Source organism: Perognathus longimembris, chromosome 2 (assembly GCF_023159225.1).
Source record: "Perognathus longimembris pacificus isolate PPM17 chromosome 2, ASM2315922v1, whole genome shotgun sequence".
NCBI classification, from domain to species: domain Eukaryota; kingdom Metazoa; phylum Chordata; class Mammalia; order Rodentia; family Heteromyidae; genus Perognathus; species Perognathus longimembris.
In genome coordinates this window covers 76,364,443-76,384,362 of record NC_063162.1, presented here as the reverse complement: position 1 = coordinate 76,384,362, position 19,920 = coordinate 76,364,443, and the positions used below count along the sequence as shown (strand labels likewise).

Genomic DNA, 19,920 nt, shown 5'->3' with positions numbered 1-19,920 from the left:
TTTCCTCAGGAATTCAAGACCCTATCCATCATCAAGGAATTGCAGTCCACATGCCAGGAGCTCCACGTGATACCAGAGGTCAATTTTGTATCCTGATTCCAGAATACGCAGCACCTCACCAAGTCTGAAAGGTGAGCTGGGGCAGGGAGTAGGGATGGCAAATATGGGGATCCCCAGAAGCAGCTCCTGGGAGCCTGCAACCTGAGTCAGTATTCCACTGTGTCCTGTTGGATGCTGAGAACATGGGCTCCTGAGTCCCTAGGGACCCTGGGAGGGAGCCCCAGTATGAGCCTGCTGTCCTCACAGCCACTCCCTGTCTTAGCTCCCAGCTGTCCAAGGAGCTGGAGCCTCCCTACAGGGATAGCTTCCTGACCAGGAACACCAGGAGGATTTCCCTCCCAAGGAAGCCCTCACAAAGTAAGTGCCTGGACCCACAAGGCAAGGGACTTTCAAAAGTCACCTTGTGACTGGGTTATGTGGCCTGAGCTCTGCCCATCTCACTTTCTTCATTGGGGTCACACAGTGGTCCTCAGAGGTTTGGGCAAATGGGCTAGTTGGAAGTGAGCAGAGTAATGAAGGCTGCCTCGGGCACAGGGGGATATGGAGTCTGAGACTGCCATACGTCCTTGGGGAGGCCCTGGAACTAAGGTAGTCCTCAATTCAGTCTCCAGAATTCTACCAGAGACCTCAGCAGCAAGAGCAGCTTCCAGCTGGAGACAGGTACTCAGCTGGGCAGTGGGAATATCAGCCACCCACCCCCCATGCAGTCAGGCTGCTCAGCCTGTCCTGATTTGCACACAAACATCAACAATGTCCCAAAAACATTACTGCCCTGTTAGAAGAGACCTACCACTCTGGTCAGCATCTCAGAGACACAGCTCTGTGCTTGGCAGCTCTGTGTTGGTTTCTAGAGCCTGGTTTTCTTCTAATTCCCAATTCCATGTGTTAATTCATCTTTAAGGGGGACTAGAGATTTGAAAAGTCCTGTATTAGCAGGAAGGTAACCATAACTAGCCATGATTAAATGTATTTTTCTGTCCCTATAGGTAGAAGATAGGATTATGAATGTTTCCAAACCAAAGAAAGGTGAGATAAGGATATGCTAAACACCTTGATCTGACCATTATGTATTGTAGCACCACAAGGTATCCTATAAATCTTTATGTATCTAGTAAAAATATTCCTAGCCAAGTACTAGTGACTCCCACCAGTAATGATTCCTACTCAGAAAGCTAAGATCAGAGGACTGAGGTTTGAAGCCAACCCAGGCAGAAAAGTCTGAGACTCACCTCCAATTAACTAGCAAAAGGCCATCTAAAATGTTAAATATGCATCTTAAATGGTAAACCACTGTAATATAAATTATCTGTCCTCTCACAGCTTCTCCTGGAAATGTTTCGCATCTCCCTTTCCCCTAATGAAACACTGCTTAACTTATTTTATTTTTATTTATTCATCTTTTTCATTTATATTTGAGATGGCAGTATGGTGTCCAAATTGGCTCCATATTCAAGTGATCCTCCTGACAGCTCCGGAGTAACTCAACCTACAGAATAAGCCTCTTGGCCAGGCTCAGGAAGTTTCCTTTACATATATTTTTCATTATATACTAGTTGTAAAGGATGAATCAGGGGCCAATACAGCAATAGGGTAGTTTCCTTTACCTGCTAGTTCACATACTTGGAAATTTGCAAACCTCTCTACTGTGAGCAGGCCTGGCTAAATCACATAGATTACCATAAGCAAATGCCTGGAATTAAAACATGGGCGTTTCCCTTCACATCTCCAGACATAGCTAGGAAGTCCTGTGTATGGGGGCTGAGTTTGAAATGGCAGGGAACATCCTTGTTCTTTGTGCTAGGTTTCAGTTGGAAATCTCAATGAGCTGGTCACTGATAGAAATTCTGCACTTGGTCTCACAATGTCTGAGAGAAAACCAGGATTTCTAGGAAGTACTTCCACTTTCCTGGCTCAGATAGGAGAGTCAGGATCACACCCAGCCACAGCTGGCCAAGGACTGCCAGTCTGACTCTGGACGACAAACCCGCGTGCCCGCGTTCTCCAGAACAGCGCAATGCATCGTGGGAAGTGTAGTCTCCCCCCTCAGATCAGGCTCCTTCTGTGCCTGCGCCTCCCCCCTCACTCGTGACGTTTCCGCTCAGGAATTCCGGTTCCTGGCGCGGTGCTGCGCTCTTGGGGAGTTTCTGAAGAATTCACAGTTCTGAGTGTTGGACCCAGGGTGGCTCAAGCCCCCGCCGTGCCTTGGCCGACCTTGGGGCCTGAAATGTGAGTGGATCGCAGGCTGGCTGGGAAACCGGGGTGTGGGCGGAAACTGGAGCTGGGCGGTGAGCCCCGAGGCTCCACTCACTGCTCAGGTTCCTCCGGTCTGGGGTGACTGTGCCCGGGGGTCACGATCGCCTTGTCAGAGTTGGTACCGCCAGAATCAGTGTCCTTTCCAGGGGCCAGAAACTGGGTCCAGAAGGCAGCCTAGGTGGTTGTCAGGCTAGGAGGGCTGAGGAGGCCGGCGTTTATATTCCAAGGCCGCTTCTGCTGTGAGCCTGTGTGACATCGTCACTGCTGCTGCCCAGCTTACAGATGAACGCGGTCACAACTTCAGTGAGGTAAAGACAGGTGTGTGCTGGTCGGGTCATGTGACACGGCAGGGGCATTTGTGGGTTCTGTGTTGTTTCCTCTGGGGACGCTTCTACTTCCCTCCTGCACCTTGTAGCCCGCTTAACACTCCTGGCTCGAGTTCACACATGGTTGCACACGAACTCGTTCCTAGAGAAAGATCCATACAGGATATTGGAGAACTGGCTGATAGATATGTGTAAACTTATCAAATTGGAAGGGGGGCAGAGTCTGAACAGCAGTGCCCATCCTGAAAGAACACTGCCCTGTGAACTCTCACTAGCCCTAAAGAGCAGAGGCAGAGAAGCACTAGAAGGGGAAGATCTAATTAGCTTCCTGTGCCCTACAATTAGCTGCTTACATTCCAGAGCACAAGATTCACGTGGTAGTATTTTCTCCAAAGCTCCCAAACACTCTCCAACTTGCAGAGAGGAGAGGTGAACAGAACTGAAAAATAAGCCAGAGCTGAATTATCAGAGGGCATAGGAGGCTGTAGTTTGTAGTGGAGAGATACCTTCTCTACAAGAACCTAATGCCAATCTCATTGATTTAATCTAACCCCACTATCATTTCTAGAATGCAAGCTCTCTCAAATGTATCCTATTATTAAATGTGTCTAGAGATGTTCTGGTACTTGCTTTTACCTGGTGATTTTTTCTGGCAGTTGAGAAAATGCTTTAAAATTGAAATGACATACAAAAGCTTAGGGTAATGTATCCTGCTCAACGTTGTTTGGTTTGAGGATGTTCAATATCCTCAAGTTTTAGCTAGTGTTGCCCATTTTGACAAAATTTGCCAAAAGTAGTATATTTCACATTTGTAAGGGTTTTTTTGGGGGGGAGGGAGATGGTTAAAATCAATGTATCATAAACATTGCTTCAAAATACTTTACTTGAAATATGCTGGTCCTATTTCTTATCCTCAGCACTGCCAGTGGCATTTATGACTTAAAAATGTTAATAACAGGAGCTGGGAATATGGCCTAGTGGCAAGCGTGCTTGCCTTGTCTACATGAAGCCCTGGGTTCAATTCCCCAGCGCTACATATACAGAAACTGGCCAGAAGTAGTGCTGTGGCTCAAGTGGCAGAGTGCTAGCCTTGAGCAAAAAGAAGCCAGGGACAATGCTCTGGCCCTGAGTCCAAGGCCCAGGACCGGCAAAAAAAAAAAAAAAAAAAAAGGTAATAACACGAATATTTTCCACCTTTACTATGTTATTAAAATACAAAGTTTATTACACTATAATAAAGAACTTCTTTTACATTACTTAAAATAGGAAGGACTGAATATACTTCTGTTCCAAACTAGCATCAGTCCCTGTTTTAAATGAAGATTACATTTTTAAACAGAAATTTTGTAATATCAGACTTTCCAACTTTTTGCCCTAGGGCTGTCCAAAATTCAATAGAGAAAGAAAATGCTCTCCATGAAAACAATGAAGATTCAAGTCTCATAAATTGTAATTCAGCCTACGACAAACTTATTTCATATTTTTCAAAGTATAAAAACATTGTTGTGATGCAAACAAAAGTTAAAACTCAAATGCATACATTGCTTTTTAATGATTGACTTGTTCTTTACTAGCAACGGCAACCTCACTGAATTCCCAATAACTGACTTTCATGATGATTTGCACTATTCGTCAATGTGGCTAAAAAGTTCACTCCATTTTATTTCACAAGTTTGTCTTCTGCATAATTTTCTTAAAAACCACAGAGTGATGAATGATGCCAGTACCTCCTATGTAGTAAGCCAACCATCATGTATTAGCAAAAACGTACAGCCATTTCATTTGTTTAATGTTTTGTGGAGCCAAGGTTCTTCACAGTATAATTGTGTTAAGGAAGGCTAGCACTAAGGAATTTTCGAACTTTTGTTCACATCATATTCACTGGTGTCTCTGTGGCCAAAGCAAGATAAATGGCAAAGGCCAGATCAGTGCTTCAGGCTCTCTGAATAGAGGAATATGTGCCATACGCAAACCAGTATTGGAACAGGAAGTCACCAGAAACATATATTATGTACATTTTTCTTCTATAATTATGAGCTAAAAAAATACTGAATTATAAGAAACATGCGTTTTGTGATGCTTAAGTATTCCTGAATAGGAGGTATAGTGAAATGCTCATGGAATCCTCTATAATATCTTTACATTAACAGGAAAATAGTTCATACATTACTAAGTGTATTTCTGTAGTTCCTCGGTTTAGTAAGACATCATATGTCTTTCCTTGGTTTACGTTATTCAGTTATTTTTGAGGGAACATTAGTTGTGCCTAAAATTACTTACAATATCTAGCAGTTAATGGAATGTGGATACATCTTTACTGGAGAATATAAAAAATGAGACATGAAAAATGGTCTTCTTCCACAGAAAGGCTTATTATTATTATTCCAATCCATGTGTAATATCTTGAGCAGGAAAATATGGGACTAAGAGTGCTTCTTTCCTGACTCCATTTCATTTGCCTTCTCTCCCACCGATGTTATCGGAATCATCTCTGCACTGCCAACAGCAACAAAAAATGAATGGATCGCTGGTGAGTGTGAGTCTCTTTTTATTTGTTTCAGTGATTTTTATGAAATAAATTTTTTTTTGTTTTCTTGGCCAGTCCTGGGGCTTGGACTCAGAGCCTGAGCACTGTCTCTGGCTTCTTTTTGCTCAAGGCTAGCACTCTGCCACTTGAGCCACAGCGCCACTTCTGGCCCTTTTCTGTATATGTGGTGCTGGGGAATTGAACCCAGGGCCTCATGTATACGAGGCACGCACTCTTGCCACTAGGCCATATCCCCAGCCCCATGAAATGTTTTATGAACTTAATGGGGTCCAAGAATTAAAATGGAAATGTAGAAAGTATTTAGCCTCTGGAAAATATTCATAAATAAGGTAAAGATGGCTTGTATGATATCTTAAGAGTCAATTTAAGTTGAGTGCAAATTCATCTCAATTTTGTTTCTGGTGTTTCTGATATGAGAAAAAAGTAATTATACTTGTTACACGATGCAATGACACCTAGTCAGTAAGCATGCTAACTTCTTAGAATATGAAGATTTGCTGGCCATTGGTGTGAAATCTCATCCTCATTAGTTATTATACTAACTTGTCTTAATAATGTTAAACTATTTGAGTGAGATTTTTCTGTAGCTACTGAATTAGTGTGGTCCCAAACATCTTTGCATGTTAGAGAAGCCTGAGTGAGCCATATACTTAACTGTCTGTCCACACAACCCTTGGCTGGTGTGTATTTTCTGTAGGGAGTGCAACACATGGCATAGAGTTCCATTTTTTTCCCCCAAAGCCCATTAGTCTGTTAAATTATAGTCAAACCCCATGACTGCTTTTCAGTGTTTTTCTTACTTGTAACTTACACTATATTTGAAGACAATGTGTATATCCCTTCTAGAAATCTTTATTTCTTTCTAAAGTGGCCTATCATACTTTTTCTCTACATCTCTCTCTCCCTTCCTTTCCCATTCTTTTTATTTAAAAAAGTATTAAACACAAGGGTTTCAATAAGTAAATCAACCGAAGAGTAGATATCCTTTTGGACAATGTCACCCCTGTGCTCACTCTTTCCCAGTTTTCCCTTGCTTTTACTCACAGGGTTGCATAGTTGATTTTTCACATGGTGCCCTGTGAGTACTGTTGCTTTCTTTTTCTGTTGGGAATCGGTAATATTGGGATGTTATGAAGGAATAATGTCACCAACTCAAAAAGAGCTAAGCAAGACAAATATACTTCTGCAGAAGGGTGTACTATCAGCAAAAAATCTGGCAAACAAGCACATGGAACAGATAGCTGCTCCAATTTATCTCTTGTTTTATCACTTATCTTCAATTTTATCTTTCTTCCCTCTGCCCAAACTGGCCAACCTTAGCTTCATAATCACCTCACAGTTTGAAGAGGATGAGGTTGGTCAATTACTCTCACCCTCTGCTCCTTTCTGATATTGTCTTAGTAGAATCATCAAGATCCAAGTGACAAGTCCAAGTCAGGAGCTGTTAAGAAACCCACTGTGATGGAGAAGATCACTATCATGGCCCCACTTCTTCTTACTCTTCAGTTTTTCTTATCTTGGGCAACTATGGATTCACTTTCTTTTACACTTCATATAGGAAAATCACTATTTTCCATAAAGTTACCAAGTACAGTGCAATGTATTTCTCCTAATTCCATCCTCTCTATTAGGTCTAGCTTCATTTAATGTGATGGTACTTTTTTGTTTTGTCTTCTCTTATTATTTTAATATTTTCAACTGTTCTGTATATAAGAACAGGAGCGAATAGTTCTGGTCAACATTAGAATGACTGGTTTATTACATTAGAAGTGTCACTCTTCACAAACCTGAAGGACATTTTTTTCAGTAATAAGGTTTGGGACCTCAGGAACTCTGCTTTTAGCTAACAATAGTCTCGACTGCTAGAAAGCATACAAGAGTTAGTGGAACACATTTATACTGCAGTCAGAAAAATAACTTACACAAAGAATAAAAACAAGATGTGCAGAGTCTAATATTTTCATCTTTTTCCTGTGTATGTATTAGTAATTTTAATTGAAGTTTATATTGTCATTTTATTTCCAGCTACATCTGACTCACGTTTTTGAAATTCTCTCTCTCTCTCTCTCTCTCTCTCTTGCTCCCAGTCCTAGGGCTAGAACTCATGTGGGCACTGTTCCTAATACAGTTCTGCTTGAGCCATGGCTCCACCTTCAGCTTTTTGCTGGTTAGTTAGAGATAAGAGTCTCATGGAAATTGCTGCCTGAGCTGAATTCAAGCTGCAGTTCTCAGATCTCAGCCTCCTGACTTGCCATGCTTACAGATGTGAGCCACTGATGACCTTCTTTCAAACTCTTCTAAATTACCTATGTTTTTTCTTTGTAATTTACATTAATAGCTTAAAGTCACTAAGGAAAATAGATACATATATCACATTTCTCACATAATTCATATGACTTAATATTTGTCACATTACCTTCCTTTTAATGTTAATTTGAAGATAGGTTTGCTGTGCAATCCAAGCTTTTCTTGACTTTGATATATAGCCTAGGCTGTCCAGTAATCTTGTCTCAAACTCACGTATTCTTGGTGTTGTTACAATGCCTGGATACATTAACCATTCTTATTATTTTATTCTTGTCTGAGACTTGCTCAGTATCTGACACTTTCATCCATGGGCTGGGTTTTGCCACCTGAGCCATGCCTCCAGCCTCACCATTCTTAAATGTACAGTTGATTGATGTTATATATGTTCATATTGTTGTTGTGCAACCTCCTTTCCCATCCATCTATAAAAGTTTTCCTCTTCTGTATATGAAACTGTATATATTCAAGAAACATGTAGTTCCTATTTTTGTCTACCCCAGTCTCTTGGAACCACCTGCTTTTTGTACCTTTGAGTTTGTTGACCCTGGGAACTTCAATAAGGGAAAGTCTACCATGGTTGTTCTGTGTATGTATGTATAAAAGAGAGACACAAGAGAGAAAGAGAAACATTAGTGTGTCCTGGTCCTTGCTCTTGAACTCAAGGACTGAACATTATCCTTGAACTTCTTTTGCTCAAGGCTAGGACTCTACCACTTGAACTGCAACACCGCTTATATTTTTTTTCTTTTTCCTTTTTTCTTTTTTTCTAGTCCGGCAGCTTGAACTCAGGATCTGGGCACTGTCCCTGAGCTTCTTTTGCTCAAGGCTATCTAGCACTATATTACTTGAGCCACAATGTCACTTCTATCTGTTTGTGTTACTGAGGAATCGAACTCAGGACTTCATGCATGCAAGGCAAGCACTCTACCACTAAACTACATTCCCAGCCCTCCACTTTCTTGGTAGTTAATTGGAGATAAGAGTCTCAGGGATTCTCCTGCTCAGGCTACGTTCAAATCACAATCTTCAGATCTTAGCCTGCTGAGTATCTAGGAACACAAGTATAAGCCACTGGCACCCATCTTCTCATGGCTGTTTGTAGCACCTTTGTTTTATTTACCTTATAGTATTCAATGCTGTAGCATGACCTAGAATTTCCTTTCTTTTCTTTTCTTTTTTCTTTAAATTTGGGCTTGGGGCATAAACACTGGGCCTGGGAGCTGTCCCTGAGCTCTTCAGCTCAAGGCTAGGCTCTACTACTTGAGCCTGTACAGCACCACTTCCAGTTTTCTGGTGGTTAAATGAAAATAAGTGTCTTGTAGACTTTGTGTTGGGCTGGCTTTGAACCACGATCCTCAGATCTCAGCGTCCTGAGTAGCTAGGATTACAGGCATGAGCCACTGGTACCCAGCATTTCCTTTCTCTTTTAAAGCATAATTTTGTTACATTTTTGTGTTTATTATGTTATTTTTAAACTCTGTTGCTTTCTTATTATTAGATGTGTGGTTCACTACTACCTTTTAATTATTGTGAGTAGTTGCTATTAAATGATTCTTCCAATACCTGCTTTCTCTTTGGTTGGGTACAAATATAGAACTGTTGAACCATATTCCTGTATATGCCTATGTTTAGTTCTTTTTTTTAGCATCTTTGATCGTGCATTCTTGCCAGAAATCCACCAAATTTTATACTTTCCTACATCTTTCCCAATATTGGTTATATTTTTTGAGTTTTACTATTATTTAATACATCCCTACTACTGGCTATAAAGTAGGTATTTTCATTACTTTGTTACTACTCGTATTGAACACCTTTTTATATATTTACCATTTGTATTTTCTTCAGGAAATTCATCATTTGGCCATCTTAAAATCAATTTTCATTTGTTTTTGTGTTATAGGATTTTATAATCTTTTAAATGAATTCTGGTTATTAATCTATAAGGGATATAAGCAAATATTTTCTCAAATTTCATGGATGCCTTTGTCATTGTGCCTTTGATGCATCATGTTTTTGTTTTATACATTTGTACTTGTCTGGTTTTTGTACCATGCACTTTTGGTGTTATATCCAAGAGGTAATTGTCAAATTTAATGTCATTTAATTTTGTCTCCCTCCTACTGTGTTTCCTTTTCCTTCCCTCTGGTGTCTACACCTATTCCCCTCCCTCCCCCTTTTCTCAGATGGGACTTCCCTGATTGTTCTCCAAATCATAAGCTTAAATCATAGTCCTACCTCAGCCTCCCACCATACTTTGTTTTCTTCTTCCTTTTCCCAGTACCAGGGTTTGAACTCTTGAGAACCCAGAGTTGGTCAATTTTCTCACTCACCTGAGGCATTCTTGCAATCTGTCTTTTAGCTGGTTAATTGGAATTGTCTGCCTAGGCTACCATCTAGACTTCCACCTCCTTTGTAGCTAGGATAAGAGGCCTGAGACACAGGTGTTAGAATTGTTTTTGTTTTTTTATTAATCATTTTTGGTTATTAATCTTTATTGGTCATTTAACATTCATCATTAGGTAAATACTACAGTAAAACAGGACTATTGTTACAGGTTTAGTAGAAATTTACATTCAACTGGAACTCAAATAGTCTATGTTTCAAAGCAAGTGCTGTCTTTTAGCTCTTTTATTTATTTTGTCTAATTTTTCTATTGTTAATTAAGAAAAGTATTAATTATCCAATTGTAATATTCCATTTAAAATAATCCTTTTAATTTTGTGGCTGTTCTTCCATGTTTTGGGAGACTTTGTGTTTAAGCATGTAACCTATGTTATTCTGATGTATGATCTGTCTGTTATGTCATACAGTTTGTATTGACATTTATTTCCTCATATGATAACTAGTTAAGCTTTTCAGTACTGGTTTTTGCTTATAACATCAATTTGTTTATTTTTTATGCTTTAGAGTATTCCTTTGTGAGCACTATTGAGTTCTTTAAGGAGTGCGGGGTCAGATCATACTGACTTGTGTCTTTATTCCATTTGCATTAAAATACGAATGTTATTTCACTTATGTCTACCATTTTGCTACTTCTTTTCTCCTTGCCTCATCTGATGTTTGTTTCTTACTTCCTACCTTCTTAGGGGAGGTTGATGAAATCTTTCTAGCATAGTCATCTCTAGTTATCCACTGGGATGGTTCCAAAAAACATTACAGATACCAAAGTAAATGTCAGGTTCATTATACAAAACTGTGTTGTGATTTCATATAACCAGCACATATCCACTTAAATACTTTATATCACCTCTGAATTACCTCTGGACCTTGTACAAATTAAATGCAATGTAACCAGTTGTTATTCAGCATTTTCCTTTTTTTATTTTTAATGTATTGTCAAAAGTGATGTACAGAGAGGTTACAGTTTCACACATTAGGCCTTGGGTACATTTGTTGTACTGTTACCTCCTCCCTCATTCCCCCTCCCCCCTCCCCATTCCCTCTCCCCCTATGAGTTGTTCAGTTGGTTTACACCAAATGGTTTTGCAAGTATTGGTTTTGGAGTCGTTTGTCTTTTCGTCCTTTGTCTCTTGATTTTGATATTCCCTTTCACTTCCCTAGTTCTAATACCAGTATATACAGTATCCAGTGAATTCAGATGAGATACAGTGTTAGTGCGAGTACAACCACAGGAAGGGATACAAGAGGATCATCAACAAAAGAAGCTACGGTTTCACATGACCTATTGAAAGTAATTACAATAGTGATATAACACTCGTTTCCATAACATGGGAGTTCATTTCACTTAGCATCATCTTATGCGTTCATAAGGGCATAGCTATTAGGCTCTTGTGATCCTCTGCTGTGACTAGCCTAAACCTGTGCTAATTATTCCCTGTGAGGGAGACCATAGAGTCCATGTTTCTTTGGGTCTGGCTCACTTCACTTAGTATAATTTTTTCCAAGTTCTTCCATTTCTTTACGAATGGGGAAATGTCATTCTTTCTGATAGAAGCATAAAATTCCATTGTGTATATGTACCACATTTTCCTGATCCATTTGTCTACTGAGGGGCATCTGGGTTGGTTCCATATTTTAGTTATAACAAATTGTGCTGCAATAAACATTGTTGTGCTGGTGGCTTTAGTGTGTTTTATTCAGCATTTTTCAGGGGATTATCAAAGGTTTTATGTCTATACACGTTCATTAAAGGAGCCATGTGTTTTCAAAGTTTAAGATCAATAGTTGTTTGAATTTATGGGGCTCACAAATATGCAAGACCTACCATATTTACTTGTTGCCAAGGTTATCATGTATGAGCATTATCAAGTGTGGTACTGTATTTTCCTCATAAATGAAAAGCCAAATATTTCACATTGATTGGAAATTCATCCTCAGGCTGAAGCATGGAGTTTAACAAGAAGCCAAATCTACAAGCAACTTGTTGCTGAGGTATCATTTCTAGAACTGCAAAAAATGTACTTCTCTCCCACTCTGCTTTGATATAGTAGCTATAGGAAACTAAATATACTAAGAGTACTGTCATGCTGCATCCTAATACATATGTACTTTTCAGTGGAATAATTCCATATACAAGCTTGATTCTTTTACATTTTAAAATAATTGGTGATATTATGGCTTTGAACTTAGATCATGATATATGGCCAGCTGCAATAGCAATTGGATTTTTGATCTGTATTCCCATTTCATGTACTTTTGTCTTCAGTACATGTAAATGGATACATACTGAATTTTCATTCAGATAAATTATCTATATGCTACTGTAATTTATGTTTTAAGCCATCATTTAAAAATCACATAAAACATATGTATATATGTCTCTGTGTGTCTGTGTGTTCAGGTGTCTGTGGGGGCGGAGGGTATTCTTTTATGCCTACCAACAAATTTACTATTTCTCTGATCCTGGTCCCATGAGTACATCTGAGTTAGCACTTTTTTTTCATACTCTTAAGATGGACAATTTCATAGCACTCTGGTAATGCCAGTAATTAATTCTTAATCTGAAAATATGTTCAGTCCATTGTTAGGATAGTTCTTCTGGACAAAAGACTATAAATTGAAGGTCATTTTCTTTATATCCTTTACAACATATTTCTGTTTGATGGGTTGGGGGTCAGCATTCATTTCTGGTATTGCTAAGCATAGCGACAGTAGAAAGATAGTTGGACATTCTTTCTTTATAGTGGGACTCAGCATCAGAATAGAACTCTCCTGTGCCCTCTGCACTACTCCTTGTGCACTCTGCCCTGTGCCCTTAGCACAAAATACTGTTCTCCCATCTTTTATTTTCTTCCACATTTTTGGACCAATTCCCTGTTCTTTATTTTTATTTCCCTTTGTTGTACTCATGCTAGTCACATCTCACATTGCTTTCTTAGGTTCTTTCTCTCCCATGTCCCTTCCATTCTTCCATGAGGAAGACACATTTTATTTCCCTCTTGTTTATGTTCTGTATTGTAGAAGGTGGATGCTTTCATAATAATCGGTGATACCAGTTCTTTACTATTTAGGAATGAAGTATAAGTGAGCCTGAAAACATCTTTAGACATATACTAATAACAATGAGCACATGAAACTTATATTGTAAGAACTAAGTAAACTCTAATATGTCCCAGATCATTACTAATCAGTTTCTTGAGTACTGTCACTTCATTTAACACTTACCTGGAGATTGTGTTTTTGTAGTTGTACTGATGTGGTATATATCTCTTGTGATTTCCTGACTGAGCTCTGGATATCCTAGATACTAGTTCTCTATTTCTAGTTCATTCTGTTAGTACAAATCATTTCCTCCTTAGAAGAGAATTTTTATCTTGTTTCCCTTGCTGGCAGCAAAAGTATTTCCTAATTGATAAGCAAATCTTTGCTTTCTTAAGGAATAAGTTAGTATAGAAGCAGACATTTCTTTTCTTTCCTATACTGCATAAATAAGAGAGCAAGCTCCGGCCATTTTGTGTCAGACAGAAACATAAATGTAGAGAAATGAAATCCTCAGACTTGGTTTTCTCATGAATCAGGACTAATGACTTGTTGCAATGTGCCATTACAGGAGTTGGTATCATTTGAAGATGTGTGTGTGGACTTCAGCTGGGAGGAGTGGAAGGACCTGGATGATTCTCAGAGGACCCTGTATAGGGATGTGATGCTGGAGACCTACAGCAACATGGTTTCCTTGGGTGAGAAAAGGACACATTAATTCCCAGGAGCAAAGTCTCTATTCTTAATAGATAGGTGAATATGTATCAGATTAAATGTTTACGTGTACTAGGGGCTAGTAATGTGGTTTAGTGGTAGATTGCTTGCCTAGCATGCATGAAGCCCTGGGTTCAATCCTCAGTACCACATAAATAGAAAAAGCCAGAAGAGGCACTGTGGATCAAGAGGTAAAGTGCTAGCCTTGAGCAAAAAGAAGCCAGGGACCGTGCTCAGGCCCTAGGACTGGTGAAAGAGAGAGAGAGAGAAGAGAGAAAAGAGAGAGAGAGAGAGAGAGAGAGAGAGAGAGAGAGAGAGAGAAAGGAGGGAGGGAAGGAGAGAAGGAAAGAGGGGGGAAGAAAGAGAGAAAGAAAGAGAGAAGGAAAGAAAGGAAGGACGGATGGACAAACGAACTATTCTAGTCTTTGAGGACCATCACCTCCCCATAACACAAAGTTCAATTTGGTTGCACAACTCCTGATAGAGGATAGTTGTTGTCATTCTTCAAGGAGCTGAGTCGTTTCATTAAAGTTCTATATGGTTGCCCAATAACAAGGCCTGGGTTCTCAAATCTGAGCTAACTATGAAGCCTGAGCAATATAGTAGAGCCCCAGATGAGAGAAGAACCCTCACAACAGGGCTTCCCAGGTGTTTCACTGCATTCTAGATAGAGAGATTATGAAGATCAGAGCCACTGTGGCTGCATTGAGCTGTTCTCAACATTTCGGCACCTGGGGCCAGCTCCTGTGCATTGCACATCTGCCATCTGTGGTCTTCATTGGTGCTTCTTGTATAAATGTACCTCCCCATTTTTGCTTGTTTAAGTCTTACTAAGACTCCAGTCACTTTCTAACTCTTAGATTTTCTTAGGTCCGTTGTTCTAAATTTTTAGTTGCTTTTTTTACTGTCCATTTCTAAAATCTTTTCCCTAAACATTTATTGATAATTCATAAATTCCTCCAATGCTGTTAGTTGAATAATTCACATGTGCTGGTATTTTTGCCACTGTGTCGATAATAGAGATTAAATACATATTTCCTTTGAAAGAACTTATACTATTTTAAGAACATATATCAAATGTGTTTAGTTGTGAGGTGAGATTAACAAACAAGGTTATACCTGGATGAGACAGAATAAAGGGTAGGATGAAAGACAATATTTACTTAGGGGTACTTTAATTTTAATGTGATGTGTTTCCAAATTTGGCATATAACATATAGGGTGATATGCAGTGTCCTACAAAGTATACGTCACTATTGGAAACATGAATTTGCAAATCATTTAAAACTGGTATTTAAAATAAAAAAATATATATTTATGGAGAAGGTCATCTATTATTCCAGGCTATAGTTCCATAATATTTCCCATTAACAGGGCACTCGGTTCCTAAACCTGAAGTGATTATTAATCTGGAACAAGGGGCAGAGCCATGGCTGGGAGAAACCCCAAACAAGAATATGACAGGTGAGTCAGCATTTACTAGACGTCGTGGATGTTAAAAAGAGTCAAGCTCATTGAAATGTTTTCATTCATGTCCCAGCTCCTGGATTCCTGTGCTGCTGATTCTTTCCAGCATGTACTGGAGCAATGGATGAAGACATGCCATATGTTTTAAAACACCATGAGAGCAGGAATGGATTGAACTGACACACATTACCTGACTAAAAATGTCTCCCCTTTTTCCTCTTCTATATGGTCAAGTTTTTCCAGCAGTAACCTAAGGGACTTACAGGAAAAGATCAACAGGGAATATGCTAAGCATTAAAAAAGATGATAGCAGAAGGCAGTAAGATAAGAGCACACTGGAAATTTTCCTGTATTTGACAGGATTACTGCAGGACATTAGACACCCATAATCCTGTCTTTACTTACAGGAGTGTAAGGACTCATAAAACCATCCGTTTTCTACTAGCATCAGTCATTCTCCAAGTACTCATAGTTCCCACAGGACCTCAGGGTCCCCACACTTGGTTTGGCAAAGAAGTAGTTCAAGGCCAAATGAAATAACAGTTCATGCAGAACATCCTAAATTCTGTATGGGAGTTTTTCTCCTGTGTCACTGTTCAAAACTCTCTTTAAAAAGAGAGAGAGAGAGAGAAGGGAGGGAGAGAGGAAAGAAGGAAGGAAGGAAGGAAGGAAGGAAGGAAGGAAGGAAGGAAGGAAGGAAGGAAGGAAGGAAATGAAAAACTTCCAGGAGACCCATTTTCTATTGAATTAGAAGGCAAAAGATACCAGGAACTATGGAGGACAGCTGATTTGCATGTCTCAGATAAGTGAGAACAAAGCTTCTCAAAGGAGGAGCACAACCCTGAATTCAGAACCAAAGTTTTAAGGTAAGATAACATGACCGACTTTGGGAGCCTCGTGTCTCCCACGTGGGCTGTGGTTCTGGGAGGCAACTCTACCAAAATAGGAATTTGAAAGACATTTTGTAGAACATAGAGAAGAAAAGACTTGAAAGTTCCCCTAGATGCCAAATGGAATTTTCAGGGAGAAGTGAGAAATTGTCAAACATAGGGATAAATGTTTGCTCTCAGGAACCACTCCTGCTTAGGTGACAGGTAATTTACCCTTTTATATATCATTAACTTCTCTGATTCTGGAACACATTTCTATCTTCAAATCTCAAGTCTCAGAAGGAAAGTAGCAAAACATTTTCATAATCGTTGCAAAACCAAATGAACCAAACGTCTTCCCTAGAAAAAACAAAATTGAAACCAAAAAAAAATAAAAAGCAAATAAGGGATGCTCCACATAAAAGAATTAGCTGTCAATTATTGAGTGTTTTGACTAAATATTTTCTCTGATATTAAAACAGAGACAGAAACTTAGAGAACCGGAGAACATGACTATATTAGTATTTGTTAAGTAACTCATTCCTAGTACTATGCTAAATCTTTAGTAAGAAGCATGGGAGGAAATGTCTTTACCTTTACATAAGTATTCTCTGTGAAATGCTTGGATGCCATCATTATTTTATTCTGCCTTTTTGTTAAACATTTTAGGTGCCCAGCAAGTAGATGGCTCGATTGAAATATGCCAGGGGAGTCCAGACACACATCTGTTGCAAGTTGAAATCACCACTAGCAAAATAATAGAGGAAAACGTTGGTTTTCTAGGTGTTAAAAATGGAGCAAATCTTTTTACCACAAACCAGACCCCACTGTACAGAAGGAAACTCACAGAGGAGAGATACCCTGTGAATACAATGCATGTAATTACCAGAAGTCAGACCTCAGCAGGCTTCAGAAAACTCACGCAAGAGACAAATCCCATGAATGTAACACATGTGGAAAGTATCTCAAGCAAAACTCATGCCTCAGTGTGTATCAGAGAAGACACCCAGGAGAGAATTCTTAGGAAAGTAACACATGTGGAAAGTCATTCAAATGGAAATCAGAGCTCAGTGTACATCAGAGAACATATAGAAGAGAAACCACATGAATGTACCACATGTGGAAAGTCTTTAAGCCGGCTGTCAAATCTCCGGAAACATCAGAAAATACACACAGGAGAGAAATCTTATCAATGTAACAGATGTGGAAAGTCTTTCTACTACAAATCCCAGCTCAGTTTGCATCAGAGAACACACACAGGGGAGAAACCATATGAATGTAACACATGTGGAAAATCTTTCAGACAGATGTCAACTCTTCACATCCATCAAAGCACACACACAGAAGAGAAACCATATGAATGTTACACATGTGGAAAGTTTTTCAGACACAGATCAAATCTCCGCCAACATCAAAAAATACACACAGGGGACAAACGATATAAATGTAACACATGTGGAAAGTCTTTCAGACAGATGTCAGAACTCTGCAAACATCAAAAAATACACAAAGGAGAGAAACTATATGAATGTTACACATGTGGAAAGTCTTTTGTCAACAAGTCAACACTCAGAATGCATCAGACAGCACACACTGGTGAGAAACCTTATGGATGTAACACATGTGGAAAGTCTTTCAGATGGATGTCAAGTCTCCACACCCATCAAAGCACACACACAAGGGAGAAATCTTATGAATGTAACACCTGTGGAAAGTTTTTTGTCACAAAGTCAACACTCATTCGGCATCAGACAGCACACACAGGGGAAAAACCTTATGAGTGTAACACATGTGGAAAATCTTTCGGACAGATGTCAACTCTCCACATCCATCAGAGCACACACACAGGGCAGAAACCTTATGAATGTAACACATGTGGAAAATCTTTCGGACAGATGTCAAGTCTCCGCATCCATCAGAGCACACACACAGGGCAGAAACCTTATGAATGTAACACATGTGGAAAATCTTTCGGACAGATGTCAACTCTCCACATCCATCAGAGCACACACAAACAAGAGAAACCTTATGAATGTAACACATGTGGAAAGTCTTTCAGACAAATGTCTATTCTCCGCATCCATCAGAGCACGCATACAGGGGAGAAACCTTATGAATGTAACACATGTGAAAAGTCTTTCAGATGGATGTCAAATCTCCGAAACCACCAGAGAACACACACGGGAGAGAAACCCTATGAATGTAACACATGTGGAAAGTCTTTCACAGAAATGGCAAATCTCCGCAGGCATCAGAGCACACACACAGGAGAGAAACCATACAAATGTAACACATGTTCAAAGTCTTTTGTCACCAAGTCAACACTCATTCGGCATCAGACAACACACACAGGGGAGAAACCTCATGAATGTAACACATGTGGAAAATCTTTCTGTCAGATGTCAACTCTCCGCATCCATCAGAGCACACACACAGGAGAGAAATCTTATGAATGTAACAAGTGTGGAAAGTCTTTCAGACGGAAGTCACATCTCCACATCCATCAGAGGACACACACAGGAGAGAAATGTTACGAATGTAATACATGTAGAAAGTTTTTCCTGTACAAGTCAACCCTCAGTGTTCATCAGAGAACACACACGGGTGAGAAGCCATATGAATGTGACAAATGTGGAAAGTATTTCAGCCATACATCAAGTCTCTGTAGGCATCAGAGAATTCACATATAAGAGAAACCTTATTAACGTAAACAATGTGGAAAGTTCAAGGAGATTACAGCCTTCATTAAGCATCAGAGAGGCCATATGAATATAGGACATGTGGAAAGTATTTCAGACATATCAAATCTCTGCATGCATCAGATCACACACAAGTGAAATCTTAGGAATGGAACAAATGTGGAAAGTCTTTCCCCTACAGTTAGACCTCAATGTTCATCAAACAACACACACAGGAAAGAAACTATGAATGTAACAATTGTGGAAAGTCTTTCACCAAGTCAAATCAGAGTTTATACAGAAGAGAAATCAACACCAAATCAGATAGATGGAAATGAAGATTCTAAGAACTTTGATTTGGGCCACCCTGGACCCATGCATCTCCCTCATAGAACATTAAATGTTGGAGAGGTTAATGTTGAACAGCATACTTTGGAAAGCACTCTACCACTTGAACCCCAGGGCCACTTCTGGCTTTTTGTTTTGTTTTGCCAGTCCTGCGCCTTGGACTCAGGGCCTGAGCACTGTCCCTGGCTTCTTTGGCTCAAGGCTAGCACTCTGCCACTTGAGCCACAGCGCCACTTCTGGCCAGTTTCTATGTATGTGGTGCTGGGGAATCGAACCCAGGGCTTCATGTATACGAGGCAAGTGCTCTTGCCACTAGGCCATATTCCCACTTCTGGCTTTTTTGAATAGTTTTTTTGGAGGTAAGAGTTTCATGGTGTTTCGTGCTCCAGCTGGCTTCAAACTACAATCCTCAGATCGCAGCCTCATGAGTACCTACAATTACATTCATGAGCCACTTGTGCCAGGCTTGGAAATTCTAGATGATAGTAAATGGACACTACCTCTTCAGCATTACCTGCCTTACACTGAGGAATGCCTTCTACCTGATGCAGCACCTTGGCTAAGAACATAGTCATCGTGAATTAGGGCTTACAAACGACATGAGGATTAAGAAAAAATATGCTACATCTAAGCATGTAAATGTCAGAATTCTACCTCAGCTGGATTCTGCACTATATCAGGAGTTATCCAAGGCTGTGACAAAGGTGAAACTTGTCTACTTATGTTGAACTAACTACAGTAGCTGCAAACAAAATACGGTGACTTAGTTTTGTATGAAGGTGTAGCCATTTTTGCTTTCAGTGGCTTAACTCATCTGAATGTGGTTACTTCCTACTCTTGGGTACTATGTAAATCCTTTTTTTAAAGGCTCTAAAACCTTTTAAGCTGCTTTCAAGTTACCAGGGACTCCC

The 19,920-nt window shown here is 39.7% G+C and overlaps 1 protein-coding gene and 1 long non-coding RNA gene across 2 annotated transcripts in view; both read left to right on the top strand.

Moving 5' to 3' along the window:
- Positions 1-2,174: 2,174 nt before the first annotated feature.
- The window catches only part of LOC125346743, a 63,020-nt gene continuing 45,274 nt past the window's right edge, over positions 2,175-19,920 (top strand). Inside the window, exons 1-2 of the long non-coding RNA XR_007210019.1 lie at positions 2,175-2,427; positions 5,146-5,169. This is a non-coding gene — a long non-coding RNA (uncharacterized LOC125346743). The remainder of the gene's footprint in view (positions 2,428-5,145; positions 5,170-19,920) is intronic.
- LOC125346739 (zinc finger protein 420-like) lies at positions 13,341-19,146 on the top strand. The gene is made up of 3 exons (XM_048339544.1): positions 13,341-13,631; positions 15,022-15,111; positions 16,653-19,146. Exons 1-3 carry the CDS (start codon positions 13,478-13,480, stop codon positions 18,671-18,673), a joined length of 2,265 nt encoding a protein of 754 aa, XP_048195501.1. The 5' UTR covers positions 13,341-13,477; the 3' UTR covers positions 18,674-19,146.

Coding starts and splice junctions, on each gene's coding strand:
- LOC125346739 (XM_048339544.1), top strand. CDS start 13,478: ATGACTTGTTGCAATGTGCCATTACAGGAGTTGGTATCATTTGAAGAT. Junction 13,632..15,021: donor CAGCAACATGGTTTCCTTGG/GTGAGAAAAGGA, acceptor TCCCATTAACAG/GGCACTCGGTTCCTAAACCT. Junction 15,112..16,652: donor CCCAAACAAGAATATGACAG/GTGAGTCAGCAT, acceptor TAAACATTTTAG/GTGCCCAGCAAGTAGATGGC.